This window comes from Anomaloglossus baeobatrachus, chromosome 2 (genome assembly GCF_048569485.1).
Source record: "Anomaloglossus baeobatrachus isolate aAnoBae1 chromosome 2, aAnoBae1.hap1, whole genome shotgun sequence".
Taxonomy (NCBI): Eukaryota; Metazoa; Chordata; class Amphibia; order Anura; family Aromobatidae; genus Anomaloglossus; species Anomaloglossus baeobatrachus.
In genome coordinates, this window is record NC_134354.1 from 228,615,995 (window position 1) to 228,636,180 (window position 20,186).

A 20,186-nucleotide genomic window follows, 5' to 3' on the forward strand; every position below is an offset into this window, starting at 1 on the left:
AGTGACTCTCCAACGAGCCTTTTCATATGACCTAGGATTTATGCAGATCAGAACCTCAATTTGCAGACATGATGTTTCGGGATGATTGTCCCTCGTCAGTGCAAAGTATGATATCTGATCTTGCTGTATGAGAAGACCCCAGTAGAGCTTCTCATACAGCAAGATCAGATCTCATACTTTGCACTGACAAGGGACAATCATCCTGAAACACAGTGTCTGCAAATTGCGGTTCTGATCTGGCATAAATCCTAGGTCATATAAAAAGGCTCGTTAAAGGGCCACTTTTGACTTTTAGGATTGCTACTTCTATTAGATGGCACTAGAGTTTGTTGCCTTCCTCCCTGAAGAGATAATTTGAATATTACCCAGAGGAGCATTGCAGCTGTAAGACTCCTCACCATTGACAACCAGATTGGTTGGTCAGTCTCACCACGGTAAATGATGTAACACTACTACTGAAAGAGCAATTAACATGAAGCCTGGACTGGTTGGGTAAAGTACCATCAGGTACACATTGTGGGGCTAAAAAAGTCACAGCTTTTCTGGAAGCTTTTATGGTGTCCACTGGGGTTCTCATTTGCCATCTGCACAGAATTCAAGGCTCACCTAGGAAAATTGAATTCTCATTGTCAATAAATCCATATAGGAGTGATTTCTATTTAAAGCACAGTTCCGACATATTTTTGTTATTTCACCACCAGAGTGGAATTACTAATATAAGTTCCATGCCTCTAGTAGTATACTTACAAGCTGCCGTCTTCTTCTATTCTCGGGCCATTACGGTCGTATATTTCTGTTTGGGCCTGCCTGATCACTTCAATGTTTGCTGGGTGAGCCAGGGATCACTTCTCAATGCAATGTAAGTCTATGAGAGCCATAATGCCTCTCATATCCCTTCATGTGTGGTCACAAGAGGGCAGAACAGGACCAGAGCGGTGCCAGGAAGAACAGAAGACGGCAGCTGGTAAGTGTATTACTGGGGGCAATAAAACATAAGAAATAAGCTGAAATAGAGCTTTAACCCCTTCACGACCGGCCGATTTTTCGATTTCCGTTTTTTTTTTCGCCATTTTATTTCTGAGAGACGTAACTTTTTTATTTTTCAGTCAATATGGTCATGTGAGGGCTCATTTTTTGCGGAATGAGCTGTACTTTTAAATGAAATAGTGTACTGGAAAACGGCAAAATTCCAAATGCAGAAAAATTGCAAAAAAAGTGCGATAGCACTATGGTTTTTGAGATATTTTATTCACTGTGTTCACTATATGGTAAAACTGATGTGTGGGTGTGATGCCTCAGGTCAGTGCGAGTTCGTAGACACCAAACATGTATAGGTTTACTTTCATATAAGGGGTTAAAAAAAAAATCAGAAGTTTGTCCGAAAAAAGTGGCGTACGTTTTACGCCATATTCCGTGACCCGTAGCGTTCTCATTTTTCGGGATCTATGGCTCAGTAACGGCTTATTTTTTGCGTCTCGAGCTGACGTTTTTAACGGTACCATTTTTGCGCAGATGCTACGTTTTGATCGCCTCTTATTGCATTTTGCGCAAAAGTTGTGGCGACAAAAAAACGTCGTTTTGGCGTTTGGAGTTTTTTTTGCCGCTACGCCGTATACTGATCAGATTAATTGATTTTATATTTTGATAGATCGGACGTTTCTGAACGCGGTGATACCAAATGTGTGTATATTTTTTATTTTTTTAACCCTTTAATTTTCAATGGGGCCAATGGGGGGTGATTTGAACTTTTAGGTTTTTTTGTTTTTTTTTTAATTCTTTAAAACTTTTTTTTTATTTTACTAGTCCCCCTAGGGGGCTATTGCAATCAGCAATCCGATCGCTCTGCAGTATCTGCTGATCACAGCTACAAGGCTGTAAACAGCAGATACACTCTCTTTGTCTTTTGCTGTGCCCCGGGCACAGCGAAAGTGAAAGCAAGTCAGGAGTAGTACAGGAGTCATCACATGACCCTGTGCTACCATGACAACTATCGGAAGTCATGTGATCGCGTCACGTGACTTCTGGTATCGGGCGGTAAGTAAAACTTAACCGCGATCGCGCTTATAATGGCGCTGTCACATATTGACAGCGCCATATAAGGGGTTAATCGTCACGAGCAGATAACGATTCTGCTCGTACCTAGCAGGCACACATCTCAGCTGTGAAAATCAGCTGAGATGTGTGCCGATCGCGGCATGCTGCCGCCGGAGGACTGCGGGCACTAACATTATGACATTTAGGACGTAATTTTACTGCCCGCGGTCGTTAAGGGGTTAAAGTTGTCACTAATACTAGCCTCATACCCGTTTGAATCATTACATACATTCCTTCATTCAGCTGGAAATGGTCTTCATTGCTCAGCCAATTTGTCAAACGCCATCTTCCCTTGTTTATCTTCTGGATTAAAGCTGAACTATTTCCAGGTTTTACAATATGTACTGCATATGTAAGGTTTCAGATGTTCCCTGCTATCCACCCTCACACAGTATCCACAGCTGATGGACAGTCCACAGACACGGTCTTGGGGATAACAGTTGCTTTAATATAGCAGGAACAAAGCAAATCAATACGGAATATATGATTCACCGTCTCTCGTGGGTAGACCACGGCAAATACAGCTTGGAGTTGAATGCTGAAGTGCAATTAGGGTACTGGAGCTTTAAGTGCACGATTTGTTTCAGAATTAATACTGGTATGCTTTAGGTTCAGAGTCTCTTGAGTTTAGAGGGTAGATATGATAAGATTGTACAGACCTGGAGTCCTGGGGTTAATTTCACTGCTAGTTCAGACACGTGCAGTACTTGTAAGCAAATGAAGACAGTCGCCCAGCGTGCTACGGGGAGCGGACGGCTGGTGCGTGGACAATGGCATGAAAGCCACTAATATTGCAGTGGGGCGGGAGACCCTCAAACTTCCCCAATCTGCGTGCAGTAGGGTCTGGTATATAGTCAGTATGCCCTACTATCTGAAGAGATGCACAATGTCAGGATAGGAAGCCTTCAGCATATTGGCTGTAATAATCAGGAAATGATGAAATTCTAGGCCTCGGGCCTAGGAGGAGTCTTGTGGTGAAGAGATTCTCCACATAATGTCTTCCCTCAGAGGAGACTCAGCCAGAACCAGCTCATTCCAGTTGTTTCTAGACAGAGGCTGGAGAATAGCTCCACCTATTGAGCCATGTGACCAAGAACTAGCCAATAGGATAATACCCAATGAACACTTCAGATTCTTACAGTTTTCACCAGTAGACGGTGCTAGAACAAAACAAATGAAAAATACTTTACTTATAACATATAGCATAATATTACATATAAGTAAATGTACTTAAAGAAACAGACACAATCTGGACCGGGCCACTACACATACATTATTAAAGGGAACCAGTCATGGCCAGAAATGCTATTTACCTGCAGATATAGGGCCAATGTGCAGGTAAATGGCATATAAATCGTCTTTGGATGGCTTACTCGAGCAGAAGCTACAGCAAGAACATTACATATGTAGCCAGTCATCGGGTTGGTGCATGAAGTGGTTACTGTCACCGCTCACTATACGGAGTGTGAGCGCTCTGTAATCACTTCTCGGCACATTTATTAACATCCTCCTCTGCACACACACACTGCTGATATGAGCTGCAGAGCAGGCTGTCAATCAATGTGCTGAGGAGTGATTACAGCGCCCCTGTACTGCCCGCTGCCCCAATGATTGGGAGTGAGCAGCTGCAGAGAGAATAAAACGTCATATTCTCCCTGTAGCTCCACTTCCAGCAAGCAGACGACACAAGATTTACATAATATTTATCAGCAGATTAACCTTATAATTGCAGCTAAATAGTGTTTCTGGACTTGACAAGTTCACGTTAAACATATTTGAGTCCTGATGAGGCTGAAGTACTTACAACCAATCTGACATTAAGGTGTATACATTTTTTTTATTTTTTTTTTCCCTTCATAATACAATCCCGTTAGACCCTAAATACTAGCAGTATTATATACTGTAGCTATTCTGACAGTATAGTATAATAGTGTCATTGGGTCTAAGTGATGTATTTAATATTCTATGCAGTTTGTATTGGGAAACTGAGTGAAATATCCTCTTTAACCCCTTCACACGTGGCCATTTTCCGCTCTTGCGCTTTCGTTTTTTCCTCCACTTCTTCCAAGAGCCATAACTTTTTTATTTCTCCGCTAATATAGCCATATAAGGGCTTGTTTTTGTTTTTGCTGGACGAGTTGTACTTTTGTTTGACACCATTCACTCTGCAACATATTATACTGGAAAATAGGAAAAAAAAATTCTAAGTGCGGTGAAATTGGAAAAAAAAAGTTCAATTTCACAATGTTTTGAGTTTTTTCTTTTAAATTACCATGTTCACTATATGGTAAAACTGACCTAATTTTATTCCCCAGGTCAGTATGAGTTTGTAGATACTAAGCATGCATAGTTTTTTTTTGTTTTTTTTTTTTAAATGGTGAAAAAAATTCACATATTTGTGAAAAAAAAAATAACGGCGCCTTTGATGCCATTTTCTAAAACCTGTAACGTTCTCTTTTTTCGGGATCTGGGGCTCAGTGATGGCTTATTTTTTCTACCCTGAGCTGACGCTTTGAACGCTCTCTCTCTGGGATACATGCGCTTTGTTTTGCTTCTTATTGCTCTCTATTGCAGTGTTGCAGTGCCAAAAAAACCCCTAAATTCTGGCTTTTTGATTTTTTTTTCTCATAATACCATTTACCAATCAGATTAATTTATTTTAAATTTTAATAGATCGGGCAATTCTGAACGCAGCAATACCATATGAGGGTTTTTTATTGTTTATTATTATTGTGGTGAAGGGGGGGTAATTTGAACGTTTCTGTTTTTGTTTTCTTTGTCATAGTTTTTAAAAATATTTTCCATTTTTTATTGTATTTACCAGTCCCCTTAGGGGACTTGAAACTGCAATCCTCCTATAGCATGTGCTATACTGATCAGTGCATCCGCTCTGTACAGCAGAAATCACAATCTCCTATGAATGCCAGCTTGTGATCAGCTGACATGGAAAGGGAAAAATGCGGGCTCAACTTGTGAACCCGCATCAAAGTCAGAGAGTCAACATAGTATGTACCAGTATCTCCTATGTTCATAAGGAGTTAAATATGTCTTTTATCATATATGTCAGTGTATCATCAGAAGTTATGAAATATCTAGTTATACGATCGATTAAAATTATAACGTTGTTGTTTCTGCATTGATAGGCTATTTAGTACCAATGTCTAATCTTCACACTGTATATTCTCATTGTAGATGTTCCATCACGAGTTCTGGGCCCTCGCAATCAATTAATAAGAGTTATTGAGTACAATAGGACTCAACTAGATTGTCCATTTTTTGGCTCTCCTATTCCTACAGTTCGATGGTAAGATCATTGTGTTACTGTTAATATAGTTCAATGGGGAAGTGCATTACCAATTTATTTTACATTCCTATTCCTTCACATACGCAGGTTTAAGAATGGACAAGGCAGTAACCTGGATGGAGGAAATTACAGAGTACATGAGAATGGTACCCTGGAGATTAGTGTCGTAAGGAAGGAAGATCAGGGCAAATACACCTGCGTTGCTACCAACATCCTTGGAAATGCTGAAAATACTGTACGACTGGAGGTGAAAGGTAGAATTAAAAAAAAGTCTTACCTATTTTTGTTACTGTACTTGTCAGTTTTCAATATAAAAACAAACTTACAATATATACAGTGAGGAAAATAAGTATATGATACACTACCGATTTTGCAAGTTTTGCCACCAAAGAATAGGGAGGGCTGTAATTTTTATCGCAGGTGAACTTCAACTATGACAGACAGAATCCAAAAAACAATATCCAGAAAGTCACATTATATGAATTTTAAATTAGTTAATTTGCATTTTTTTTGCATGAAATAAGTATTTGATACAATGGAAATACAGAACTTAATATTTCATACCGAAGGCTTTGTTTGCAGTTACAGAGGTCAGATGTCTCCTGTAGTTTTTGAATAAGTTTGCACACACTGCAGCAGGATTTTGGCCCACTCCTCCATATATATCTTCTCCAGATCTTTCAGGTTTCGGGGCTGCCACTGGGTAATATTGAGTTTCAGATCCCACCAAAGATTTTCTATTGGGTTGAGGTCTGGAGACTGGCTAGGCCATTCCAGGACTTTGAAATGTTTCTTATAGAGCCACTCCTTAGGTCCCCTGGCTGTGTGTTTTGTGTCATTGTCATGCTGAAAGACCCAGTTTTGACCCATCTTCAATGCTCTTACTGAGGAAAGGAGGTTGCTGGACAAAATCTTGTGATAAATGACCCCATCCATCCATCCTCCTTTCAATACAGTGCTGTCATCCTGTCCCCTTTACAGGAAAGCACCCACAAAGTATGATGTTTCCACCCACATGCTTCATGGTTGGGACGATATTCTTGAAGTTGTACTCATCCTTCTTCTGCCTCCAAACACAGCAAGTGGAGTTGATGCCAAAAAGGTCTATTTTGGTCTCATCTGGACTCATGACCTTCTCCAATGCTTTCTCTGTATCATCCAGATGGTCATTGGTGAACTTCAAACAGGCCTGGACATGTGCTGACGTGAGCAGGGGGACCTTGCGTGCCCTGCAGGATTTTAATCCATGACGGCATAGTGTGTTAATGTAATTTTTGATACTGTGGTCCCAGCTCAATTCAGATCATTAACAAGGTCCTCCCATGTAGTTCTGGGCTGATTCCTGACCTTTCTCAGAGTCATCCTCACCCCATGAGACGAGATTTTGCATGGAGCACCAGACCGCGTAAGATCGACATCTTGTGTTTCTTCTATTTTCTAATAATTGCCTTCTCACCAAGCTTCTTGCCTATTGTCCTGTAGCCCATCCCAGCCTTGTGAAGGTCTACAATATTGTACCTGGTGTCCTTAGACAGCTCTTTGGTCTTGGTCATGGTAGAGATATTGGCCTGTGATTGATATGATTGTGTGGCCAGTAATCTTTTATACAGGTAACGAGTTCAAACAGGTGCAGTTAAAACAGGTAATGAGTGCAGAGTAGGAGGGTTTCTTAAAGAAAAAATTAACAGGTCTGAGAGCCATAAATCTTACTGGTTGGTAGGTGATCAAATACTTATTTTATGCAATAAAATGCAAATTAATTCTTTAAAAATCATACAATGTGATATTCTGGATTTTTTTTAATTCGGTTTGTCACAGTTGAAGTGTACCTACAATAAAAATTATAGACTTCTCCATTCTTTGTATCAAATACTTATTATTTTGGACAGGGCTCAAGATCTGAGCTCACTTTACACATGGTAGATACCGGCTAAGAGATGAGCTCCAACTGCGACTGTTAACCATTTAACACTGATATCAATCTCTAAGGCTGCGTGCCCATGATCAGGGTTCACAGCGTTTTGGACACAGTATGTTTCAGTTGCGTCCAAAACACTGTGTTGTATAGTATAAGCACAGTGGATGGGATTTATGAAATTTGAGTTCTTCTGTTCTGTGTCAGTTACATGTCTGACACTTCTGACTCCCCTCTCTGGAGGAGGAGTTATCTTCCAGGCAGCATCTGCCCCATAGCCTGGAAGAGCTCCTTTATATAAAGTGATAAAAGATGATATTTCCACAATAAGGCATCTCATAAGAGACATACAAGTAGGACTTTTTTCTGCAGTCTATAACGTGTATGCCCACATTAATAGGATAGATAAGTCAAATGTGGTGTCAGATTCCCTTATAAGGGTCGATATTGACTATTTGGATTGCTGCTTTCAGTAGACTTTCTGTTGTCTTCTGTTTGCATATTTGCTTCATGTGTTATTATATATATATATATATTTTCTTTGGGGTGGGGAAAATTTTACTTTTAAAACAGAATGGGACAAGACACAAAAAATAATGCAGACTGCTTTTTACTATCCATTTTATGACTTGGATCTTATTTTTATGCAATAGAAGTCAATGCAGCAGGGGGCAATAGAAGAGGCACTTTGTTGTATCCTTTTTCTAATTTTAAAAAAATGTATATATTCCGTTGGAAGCAAAACCATAATGGAAGGCTGCAATTATTTTTTGTACGACAAAGGTGCAAATACAAAAGTCTCATAAGTACCGTATAATACAACAAGAATTAATACAATTTAAAAAAAAAAATCAACATCCTTAAAGGGAATCTATCACTAGGTTTTTGCTACCTCACCTGAGAGCAGCATAATGTAGAGACCGAGACCATGATTTCTGTGATGTGTCACTTACTGAGCTGTTTGCTATCATTTGTATAAAATCAAGTTTTCTCTGCTGCAGATCTAGCAGTTATACAGAGCTTATGAATATGCTGGACTACCTGGCAGCATGCCAAGTAGTTGTCACGATGACTCTGGGATAGCAGGGAACTTGGGCGCCTAAGCTGTCCCTCAAGCTATGGGGCCCTATTCTCAGGGATACCCCTAATGGTGGGGATGCCAGAGTCTCCTTCCTGGCCCTGCTCCTGACCAGTCCTGATCTGTTTTGCCTTCCCCTGCCTCAGGGAGGAATGAGACAGGAGTGTAATGAAAGTCACAGATATAGACAGACAAGGAAAAACCAAAACTCAGTCACACAGCATGCACACGCATAGGTAAAGACAATAAGAGATTCGGGGGGAAACACAAGAGGAGGAAGGAAGCTACAAAACAACATGGATAAACTTCCACAAGCGCAACAAGCAAATAGCACAATTTTCCCCAGAGCATCTAGGACACCACACCTCACAGACCAACATTAAAACTATAGTTGGCATGGGTAGAAAATTTCATCCAGTTTAAATAGAAGGGGAGCAAATGTGATTCGCCTCCCCACTACATGTCATCAAAGGAACCTAATAAGCAGACTAGCAGATAGACTAGCAGAGATTAACTCCCGCTAGCCTGCCTATGATTCAGCATACAGCGGGTTGACACTTAAATCTGTTAATTCCGGACACCAGAGAAACCATCGGGTGGTGTGTCTGAATCTGTAATGTGAACACAGTCCGACACCACCATGACAGTGGGCGAAGTTTGTGCAAAACTCCGTGTGACAGTAGTCCTCTAATGATAATCTACTGCTGATTAAACAGTGATTTTATCAAAAGTACACTAAGCAGCCCAGTAAGTGAAACATTGCTGGAATCAGGATCTCTGCTCCTACATTATTCTGCTCTCAGATTAGGTGGCAAAAGCCTTGTAACATATTCTCTTTAAGTGAAGTGCATTATCCCCTAAAATAAATAAGCATCACCAGCAAATCCAGTGTCTTCAGTTGTTTTTGGACAGCTATGTGACTAATACTAATTTACTTGGAACATTGTGACATACCAATGTCTGGGTATTGATATTTTTCTATACATGATAAGAATAAAGCGGTTTTGTTAAAAAATATGTCATGTTTCTATCTTCCCATTTTCAGAGCCTACTCGTATTATTAAGGGTCCTGAGGATCAGATAGCTAGGCGAGGCTCCTCAGTACGGCTGGACTGTCGAGTGAGGAGTGATCCGTCACTAAGATTAATAGTAACATGGATGAAGGATGATACTCATCTGTACATCAGCAGCAGGTAAGTGTGAGCATAGCATGCAGAACTGTGCTATGCAATGCATTTACAGAAGATATATTTTAATTGCTCATGTGTCTATTTGTGGCAGAATGAAGAAAGAAGATGATGCTCTCATTATTTTTGGGGTAGCTGAAAAGGACCAAGGCGCATACACTTGTGTGGCTAAAACAGAATTGGATCAGGACTTTGCTAAAGCCTATCTCACAATTCAGGGTACTTACGTTTTTTTGCAATTGTTTTTGGCAATGAGACCGCTATAATATTGGTACAAATCAGAAGACACTGATTCCTAACTAGAAAAATTCTGCCTTTTACAAAATGTGTTCTCTTGGATAAAGTTTTTAAAGGTCTAAAACTTCACTGTGCGCAATAGTGCAGCTGTGGGAACTTCATGTTAGACACAGCCAGACTCTCCAAAGAGAAGGCAGAGACGGTTTGTTGCTGTCTCTGCCTTCTCGATGACTGTGTACTCAGCATTAAACAAGTGCTGTGTATAAAGTAATTCTAAACATTCCCTTCTCCACATCCAGAAGTCATGTGATTACAGGGCATAGGGAATGAGCAGAAGCTGCTGAGCCCTATGACTATGCAGCCAATGGGCTAAACTTCTCATGTAATTAGGACTAATATACCAGCCCTACTTACAGAGAAACTCGGGTAAAAAAAAAAGTATTTTAATGTTGAAATGAACAGCAAAACAGATTTTCACACTGCTGACCTAGATGACAGTTGGTGCTTTTCAGAGTCTATGGAGATGGGAGGAAGTGGGAGAAGTAAGAAGACACAGACATCCTGAAATGACAGTTACATGTTAAAATTGACCACAAATAGAGAAACAATATACAAATCAAATTACTTACCTGCACAATTCTCTTTTGCTTGCCAAACATTGCTCTCTTGTGTCCCCACCATTCGTAAAATTCAGAATAAATGTTTTCAAGTATCCAAAAATGTTCTTAAAAGGGTTTTGCCACTAACAAAATGAATTTCAAAGTTGATTTTTGAATCAGATCATTTTTATTGAACACCATACTATCAGTACAGAGAGAATATATTCTTTTGCATATACGTCAACACCAAAACTCACTTAATGGCATAATATTGGTCAGCTACACAATTCCTTCTCTGTATAAATTTGTGTAATATTCTGATTTTCATAAACAGAGCAATTAAACAACCTATCTTTGTGAGAAAACAAATTTAAAGAGTCAGAATTAATGTTTACAACAGTAGATCTGTCCAGAAGGAAGATTATTTTCTAGTCGCTTCGCTCCACAACTTATCTCCGCTCCCATCCACCCCACCCTCTCCCATCTATTCAACAGACATGTCCCTTCTAGCCGCTCTCCACATCATTCTTCAAGATTTCGCATCATCCTACAGAGCTATCAGGCCTTTTTCCAAGATATTTCCCTTCACTGTAGACATAATACCAGACGATCCAGCATAGCGTCTTGGACCAGGGCAGCAGAGGGAAGGCCTGATGCCTCCATCCACGGCTGCCATATTTTATAAAATTTACTCAGCGCTTTTGTCTTTAAATAGACTCCTTTTTCCAGTCAAAGAATGTTATTCATCTTATTTTTAAGCTCCATTAAGATTGGGGGGCGAAGGATCTAGCCAATGATATGCCAACAACTTCCTTGTTTGGTAAACAATACGTGTTATACCCAGGGCTGTTGGAGAATCTGGGTCCACTCCTCCCTCCCACAAATTTATTAGGCAGATACGGGGCGAGGGCTGTATTTTAATGTAGTACACCTGTTCTATTAGTTCCAAAGCTTGCTTCCAAAATTCACCTATATGTCCACATTAACAAATACCAGCAGTATAGAAACAGGTGATGAGAAGCCGTTCCCAAATTACCTCTCAAAATTAAGATAAGTATCAGCAGTGAGAAAGGGAATAATACATAACTTTTATTAGAATTATTAGAAAAATTGCGTAGTGCTGCAATTTATAAATTAATTTTTTGTGCAAAAAAATGAAACAATACTCATGTCCAAGAGGACCAACAAAGATAGCGTTGGAGCCCCCCCGGTGGTGTCCGTCAATGATAGACCATAATCACCAGATGGACATTGAGGGGCTTCGACGCCAAATCAGTGTCCAAGATTCATAGACACTGTGAATTGATGACTACTATGAGCCGGATAAATGGGGCAACAACCTATAATCCTATTAGTCAGGTTAGGGTCATGGGAGGATATATTCCAGTGGGAACCAAGCCCCCCAATAGGACTCACCAATGTAATATACAGTATGGGGTTACTAAATCCCCCAAAAAACAAGCTTTTCATACATGTAAACACCAATTACCAACCATAACCTAACAGAAATCTAACAAAAATCCATCCAAGATCACAGTGGTGTTTCTTGGATTTAATTCAGAGTATAATCACGGCAGTAAACGTATAGGTATAATTATTGCCTCTTGCTTATAATGACCGGCTCATTTATACATCATGCAATTATAAATAGAGAAATGGAATGGTCTCACCCAGTTGTAGGTGCAGGTCAGTAGTTAGAAGGGGGTCATCAGGATAGATGAATCGGGTGGCTGTCCATGGCCGGGCAGGAGCTCTCTCCCTGGCAGGAACTAGCTGAACCCTCAAGCCCCATTAGCTCCAGCCCTTACAAGGACCGTCCCAAACTGACCCTGATTAAATTAGCCCTAAAGATTCATCACCATGGAACCTCCCGACGCGTTTCCTCCGCCAGGATTCATCAGGGGAGATACTGTAGGTGAAGGGCTCAAGATGCAGGTATAGCGACCCCAACATACAAGTGGTCAGACTCTAGGGACCCTAGAGTCTGACCACTTGTATGTTGGGGTCGCTATACCTGCATCTTGAGCCCTTCACCTACAGTATCTCCCCTGATGAATCCTGGCGGAGGAAACGCGTCGGGAGGTTCCATGGTGATGAATCTTTAGGGCTAATTTAATCAGGGTCAGTTTGGGACGGTCCTTGTAAGGGCTGGAGCTAATGGGGCTTGAGGGTTCAGCTAGTTCCTGCCAGGGAGAGAGCTCCTGCCCGGCCATGGACAGCCACCCGATTCATCTATCCTGATGACCCCCTTCTAACTACTGACCTGCACCTACAACTGGGTGAGACCATTCCATTTCTCTATTTATAATTGCATGATGTATAAATGAGCCGGTCATTATAAGCAAGAGGCAATAATTATACCTATACGTTTACTGCCGTGATTATACTCTGAATTAAATCCAAGAAACACCACTGTGATCTTGGATGGATTTTTGTTAGATTTCTGTTAGGTTATGGTTGGTAATTGGTGTTTACATGTATGAAAAGCTTGTTTTTTGGGGGATTTAGTAACCCCATACTGTATATTACATTGGTGAGTCCTATTGGGGGGCTTGGTTCCCACTGGAATATATCCTCCCATGACCCTAACCTGACTAATAGGATTATAGGTTGTTGCCCCATTTATCCGGCTCATAGTAGTCATCAATTCACAGTGTCTATGAATCTTGGACACTGATTTGGCGTCGAAGCCCCTCAATGTCCATCTGGTGATTATGGTCTATCATTGACGGACACCACCGGGGGGGCTCCAACGCTATCTTTGTTGGTCCTCTTGGACATGAGTATTGTTTCATTTTTTTGCACAAAAAATTAATTTATAAATTGCAGCACTACGCAATTTTTCTAATAATTCTAATAAAAGTTATGTATTATTCCCTTTCTCACTGCTGATACTTATATGTCCACATTCCCACATGACGTGCATTAAATGGGCATCATCCTGTCCACATCTGACACATTGTGCGTTTGGTCTAAGGCGGACTTTGCACGTTGCGACATCGCAAGCCGATGCTGCGATGTCGCACGCGATAGTCCCCGCCCCCATCGCAGGTACGATATCTTGTGATAGCTGGCGTAGCGAAAATTATCGCTACGCCAGTTTCACATGCACTCACCTGCCCTGCGACCGTCACTGTGGCCGGCGACCCACCTCCTTCCTAAGGGGGCGGGTCGTGCGGCGTCATAGAGACGTCACACGGCAGGCGGCCAATAGCGGCGGAGGGGCAGAGATGAGCAGGATGTAAACATCCCGCCCACCTCCTTCCTTCCGCATGACGCCGGCGGCAGGTAAGCTGATTTTCCTCGCTCCTGCGGCGTTATAAACAGCGATGTGTGCAGCCGCAGGAGCGAGGAACTACATCGTACCTGTCGCTGCAGCATAATTATGAAAAAGTCGGAGCCTGCAACGATGATACGATAACGACGCTTTTGCGCTCGTTAATCGTATCATCTAGCATTTACACACTACGATGTCGAAAGTGACGCCGGAAGTGCGTCACTTTCTATTTGACCCCACCGACATCGCACGTGCGATGTTGCAACGTGCAAAGCCGCCCTAAGTCCTATCTTGAACATAAGGCCAGGTGTCTTGTACACCCTATGGATGAGTAACGGCTGAGAAAGCCTTTGACATTCTGAGATTTCCATTTTAGGAATCTGTTCCAATATGTCCGACCAATGGTCATCAGTTAAGGGGCCTAAGGGCGGCTTTGCACGTTGCAACATCGCACGTGTGATGTTGTTGGGGTCAAATCGAAAGTGACGCACATCCGGCGTCACTTTCAACATCGTTGTGTGTAAATTCTAGATGATACGATTAACGAGCGCAAAAGCGTCGTTATCATATCATCGGTGCAGGCTCCGACTTTTTCATAATTACGCTGCCGCTAAAGGTACGATGTTGTTCCTCGTTCCTGCAGAAGCACACGTCGCTGTGTATGAAGCCGCAGGAGCGAGGAACATCACTTTACCTGCCGCCGACGTCTATACGGAAGGAAGGAGGTGGGCGGGATGTTTACATCCTGCTCATCTCCGCCCCTCTACCGCTATTGGCCGCCTGCCGTGTGACGTCGCTATGACGCCGCACGACCCGCCCCCTTAGGAAGGAGGCGGGTCGCCGGCCAGAGCGACGGTTGCAGGGCAGGTGAGTGCATGTGAAGCTGGCGTAGCGATAATTTTCGCTACGCCAGCTATCACAAGATATCGTACCTGCGACGGGGGCGGGGACTATCGCGTGCGACATCGCAGCATCGGCTTGCGATGTCGCAACGTGCAAAGCCCGCCTATGTTCCGCTCCCATTTATGTTTGACCATTAACAGGTAGCTATCTTAATGGGCAGGCAGTAGTCTCCTATATAGTTCTGATATAAGACCTCTAGAGGACTCAGACATGACCAAAGCGCACAACGAAGAATTGTGTCACATTCACAGGGTTCAAAGTTGATTTTAGCCAATAGATCTTAGAATAATAATAATTTATACAATCGGATGTGTTTAAAAAATTTTTTCCTGTGCTGAGATAACCTTATATATATATTTGTCCCTGCTATGTACTGTGTAATAGCCGTGTCTGACCATACAGGAACATGGTCTGATCGTGCCACATTACTTGGACCGGGGAGAAAGTAATAAAGTATCCAAACATTACAGAACGGGATTGCAAATTCTTTTTATGAGGTAAAATATATTTATTAAAAACAGGCAGGGGAATGTTTTACCTCAAAAAAAGAATCAGCTGTGATCCCATTCTGTGTTATCTGTGTACTCTTTTGTTTCCTCCCAGCCCAGGAGATGTGGTATGATCAGACCATGTAGCCTAACCACAAACAATAATAAATCGAGGTATGTCAAATAGAAGAACCACCTAAATATAACCTCTAAAATTTAAACTTTAATGTCATTAATACTAGAAGTCCCAGAAATTTCGAGCTCCCCCTGAAGTCCCGAAAGAGGGTCAAATGACCCTTAGTCCAAACTAAATAGAACTAACTAGAAACTAAATGGCTAAACTCATTGGAAAACAACAACAACCTCCTGTGGTGCGACAATAATGGCCTTAATTACAGAACAAAAGACAGTGATTATAGGAAGTTAGCTAAAATCCTTCAGGTCATTCAACCCGCCTCTGGGTTCCAAAGGTAGAAATGTTAAATGACCCCTCTCTGGGACTTCTAGTGTTAAAACAGACACAGAAGGTGTCCTTCCAAACAACATAAAACAAAGCGCCAGTGAATGCTAGGTGGGTATAGGACAGCGTGAGGGATAGAATATCAATTAGTTATTAAGATAGATCTACAGATGCCAAATTACATCCTCTGTTGCCCTTCCTACCGACGGAGGGTGTCATACTTTTGTGGACATCCCCCGTTCCGGGTGGCTGACCCTCACTGCCCCTATAACTAACTAGCAGTGTATCCACCACCAATTGGAAAACCAGGTGTAAAAGTGTAAGACAAACCACATATACACAGTACAGTTGCGTTAAATATACTATGGTTCTTGACTATTATACAGTCTCTTGTCAAGGAAATATGTTAGGATAGAGCCGGCGGACCCTATGGATAAGTCGGCACCCTCAACTCTCCTGACGCAATTCTCCCCCCTCCTAACGCAATAAAAGGGGGATCATCAGGGGTTTTCTAGAGATGACACATAGCAGTATTAGTGCCAATGTATAAATTAGCCAGGTCTGAGGATTCTTAATATGGAGGAAAAGATTATTAAATCTAGCCACAATGCCTCTTCACTGATATGGTCATGCAGAAGCAGAAATACAGAGTAGATGACTCTTATTTCCAACAAATATAGATGTATGCCCTTATTCAAACACGGTAATATTCCAAATAAGAGGAACAAGCCCCTATAACTTGTATTCATGAGGGGAGTGGCATAAATCCAACTTCATACGAGATCCAATGCCGGACAATCCTGTAAGGGAAAAATACCACACAGTGCCGTCTCAATGGACACACTGTTATTATTATTATTATTATTATTATTATTTATTTATAGAGCACCATTAATTCCATGGTGCTGTACATGAGAAGGGGGTTACATACAAAATACGTATACAAGTTACAGTAGACAGACTAGTACAGAGGGAAGAGGGCCCTACCCTTGCGGGCTTACATTCTATAGGATTATGGGGAGGAGACAATAGGTGGGGTGTAGGTCAGGCGGCGGCTCCGCACGGTGGTCGGGCGGCAGCTCCGCACGGTGGTCGGGCGGCAGCTCCGCACGGTGGTCGGGCGGCAGCGAGTTCATTGTAGATTGTAGGCATTTCTGAACAGATGAGTTTTCAGGTTCCGTTTGAAGTTTGCAAGGGTAGGGGATAGTCTGACGTGTTGAGGCACTGTTACACAGAATGCTTGTTTCCAGCTACCTTCTAAAGCAGAACTCCACCTGCAAGGACACAAAGGTCCTGTATCACAGGACACGGAGGCATAACGAGGCTCTGCAGCATTGTAGGAACACGAGATCTGGACACCCCATCGCAGCTCCCTGCGTTTCAGATGTGCATTGGCGCTCGGGACCTTTGTGTCTTTGCAGGTGGAGTTCTGCTTTGGAAGGTAGCTAGAAACAAGCATTCTGTGTAACAGTGTGTCCATTGAGACGGCACTGTGTGGTATTTTTCCCTTACAGGATTGTCCGGCATTGGATCTCGTATGAAGTTGGATTTATGCCACTCCCCTCATGTTTACAAGTTATAGGGGCTTGTTCCTCTTATTTGGAATATTACCGTGTTTGAATAAGGGAATAAATCTATATTCGTTGGAAATAAGAGTTATCTACTCTGTATTTCTGCTTCTGCATGACCATATCAGAGAAGAGGCATTGTGGCTAGATTTAATAATCTTTTCGTCCATATTAAGAATCCTCAGACCTGGCTAATTTATACATTGGCACTAATACTTCTATGTGTCATCTCTAGAAACCCCCTGATGATCCCCCTTTTATTGCGTTAGGAGGGGGGAGAATTGCGTCAGGAGAGTTGAGGGTGCCCACTTATCCATAGTTGGGTCTGCCGGCTCTATCCTAACATATTTCCTTGACTAGAGACTGTATAATAGTCAAGAACCATAGCATATTTAACACAACTGTACCGTGTATATGTGGTTTGTCTAAAGCCTGCTTTACACGGTACGACCGATTGTGCGATTTCACAATCGATCGTACCCGCCCCCGTCCTTTTTGCGTCACGGGCAAATCGCTGCCCGTGTCGCACAAAGTTAGTAACCCCCGTCACACATACTTACCTCTCGTGCGACCTCGCTGTGGGCGGCGAATGTCCACTTCCTGGAGTGGGAGGGACGTTCGGCGTCACAGCGACGTCACACGGCCGCCGGCCAATAGAAGCGGAGGGGCGGAGATGAGCGGGACGTAAACATCCCGCCCACCTCGTTCCTTCCACATAGAGACGGCGGCGGCCGCGGGAGGCAGGTGAGCTGCTCATCGTTCCCGTGGTGTCACACGGAGCGACGTGTGCTACCACGGAAACGATGGTCAACTAAAGTAAACGATATTATGGAACCTAACGAGCAGTACCCGACTCACGATTTGTGAGCGATACTGCGTCGCTAGGAGGTGTCACACAGGCCGGCATCGCCAGCGATGCCGGATGTGCGTCACAAAAACCGTGACCCCGACGATCTATCGCACGATAGATTGCCTGGTGTAAAGCAGCCTTTACACTTTTACACCTGGTTTTCCAACTGGTGGTTGATACACTGCTAGTTAGTTATAGGGGCAGTGAGGGTCAGCCACCCGGAACGGGGGATGTCCAAAAAAGTTATGACACCCTCCGTCGGTAGGAAGGGCAACAGAGGATGTAATTTAGCATGTAGATCTGTAGATCTATCTTAATAACTCATTGATATTCTATCCCTCACGCTGTCCTATACCCACCTAGCATTCACTGGCACTTTGTTTTATGTTGTTTGGAAGGACACCTTCTGTGTCTGTTTTAATGACATTAAAGTTTAAATTTTAGAGGTTATATTTAGGTGGTTCTTCTATGATCAGACCATGTTCCTGTACAGTCAGACACGGCCATTACACAGTACATAGCAGGGACACAAATATAAGATTATCTCAGTACAGGAATATTGTATAAATTATAATTATTCCAAGATCTATAGATTAAAATCAACTTTAAAATGAACGTTGTTAGCAGGAAAACCCCTTTTAAGAACATTTTTGGATACTTGAAAAACTTTTATTCTGAATTTTAAGAATGGTGGGGACACAAGAGAGCGTTGTTTGTCAAGCAAAAGAGATTTGTGCAGGTAAGTAAATTGATTTGTATATTGTTGTTCTATTTGTGGTCGTATGACCGCTCAAGAACAGAGCAGAATTTTAGCAGAAAGTATATTAAGAAAGGTGTTTGTTTCTAATAGGCTTTACAATTCTTTAATAATCTTTGTCCTCAATACTTATTTAAAAATTGGAAATGGCAATTAATTACATGGCATACACATATGAGTGAAAAAGAGGCACGTGCCCATTAATATTGACAAAGTAAGTTGTCGATGTTTGGCTGCATGGATACACAAATTTGAGCTGGCGTCTCTACGAGTATATGTGAGACAAAAAGTAAGTAAGGGTACTTTCACACTTGCATTTTTTTCCTTCTGTCACAATCCGCCCTTTTGGAAAACAGCGGAATCCGTTAACGGATTCCGCTGTTTCCCATAGACTTGTATGGATGACGGATTGTGCCAAAAGTACCCGCCTTGCTTCCGCTGTCTGACGCTACGTTGCTTCCGCCGGACGGAAGGAACGCAGCATGTAACGGTTTTTGAGCTGCAGAATCCTCTATTTTTCACTGCGCATGCTCCATTTTTTTTTTAATCACAGAAACTATTTTGTCTCTCGGTGGCCGAACGTTCAGCTGAGCGCCCGGCCGCCGGCATGTGAGAGCTCTCAGCTGAGCGCCCGGCAACCGGCATGTGAGAGCGCTCAGCTGAGTGCCCGGCAGCCGGCATGTGAGAGCGCTCAGCTGAGCGCCCGGCAGCCGGCATGTGAGAGCGCTCAGCTGAGCGCCCGGCAGCCGGCATGTAAGAGGGCTCAGCTGAGTGTCCGGCAGCCGGCATGTGAGAGCTCTCAACTGAGCGCCCGGCAGCCAGCATGTGAGAGCGCTCAGCTGAGCACCCAGCTGAGCGCCCGGCCGTCGGCATGTGAGAGCTCTCAGCTGAGCGCCCGGCCGCCGGGTGATCAGCTGATCGTTCACAATAGTCTGCTGCCGGTAAAACTGTAAAGTGTTTTTGTACGATCCGTTGCATCCGTTGTGCCATTATATGCAATGCATCCGTTGCATACGTCACACAACGCAATGCAACGGATGCCGTTCAACGCAACTGTGAAACTAGCCTAAGAGGGCATCTTTATCCTATTGGGATCACCACCAGCAATATAATGCACATAAGAATGAGAAGAAAAAGAATTGCTGGAAAAGAGGGATCAACCAAGGAAATATCTATGTAATATTTTATTATTATGAAAGAATATATATAGAACACCCACAAAAAAAGTGTCAATTTAAAAACAATTAAAAAAGTCAAAACGGATGACTATCTATAAAAATCCCACAATTATACCTATAATGAGGTATAAACACTGTATCCCTGCAAACATGTCAGCAAGGCCCACAATAGAATGTAAACACAATTCAGCAAATACATATATAAAACACAATTGTGTGTCAATCAAAGTGCAAAAATATCATTCAAGTATTATCAACACAGACTCTAACACCACCATCAAGCACTATAAT

At 42.5% G+C, this 20,186-nt stretch overlaps 1 protein-coding gene across 14 annotated transcripts in view; it reads left to right on the forward strand.

Annotated features, from left to right (window-relative positions):
• Nucleotides 1-20,186, forward strand: part of NFASC (neurofascin) — a 209,810-nt gene that overhangs the window by 127,914 nt on the left and 61,710 nt on the right. For all 14 annotated transcript variants that reach the window (XM_075335668.1, XM_075335673.1, XM_075335662.1 and 11 more), the window contains 4 exons: nt 5,287-5,398; nt 5,486-5,652; nt 9,437-9,584; nt 9,673-9,797. In XM_075335668.1, the coding sequence (XP_075191783.1) occupies nt 5,287-5,398; nt 5,486-5,652; nt 9,437-9,584; nt 9,673-9,797 (552 nt within the window). The remainder of the gene's footprint in view (nt 1-5,286; nt 5,399-5,485; nt 5,653-9,436; nt 9,585-9,672; nt 9,798-20,186) is intronic.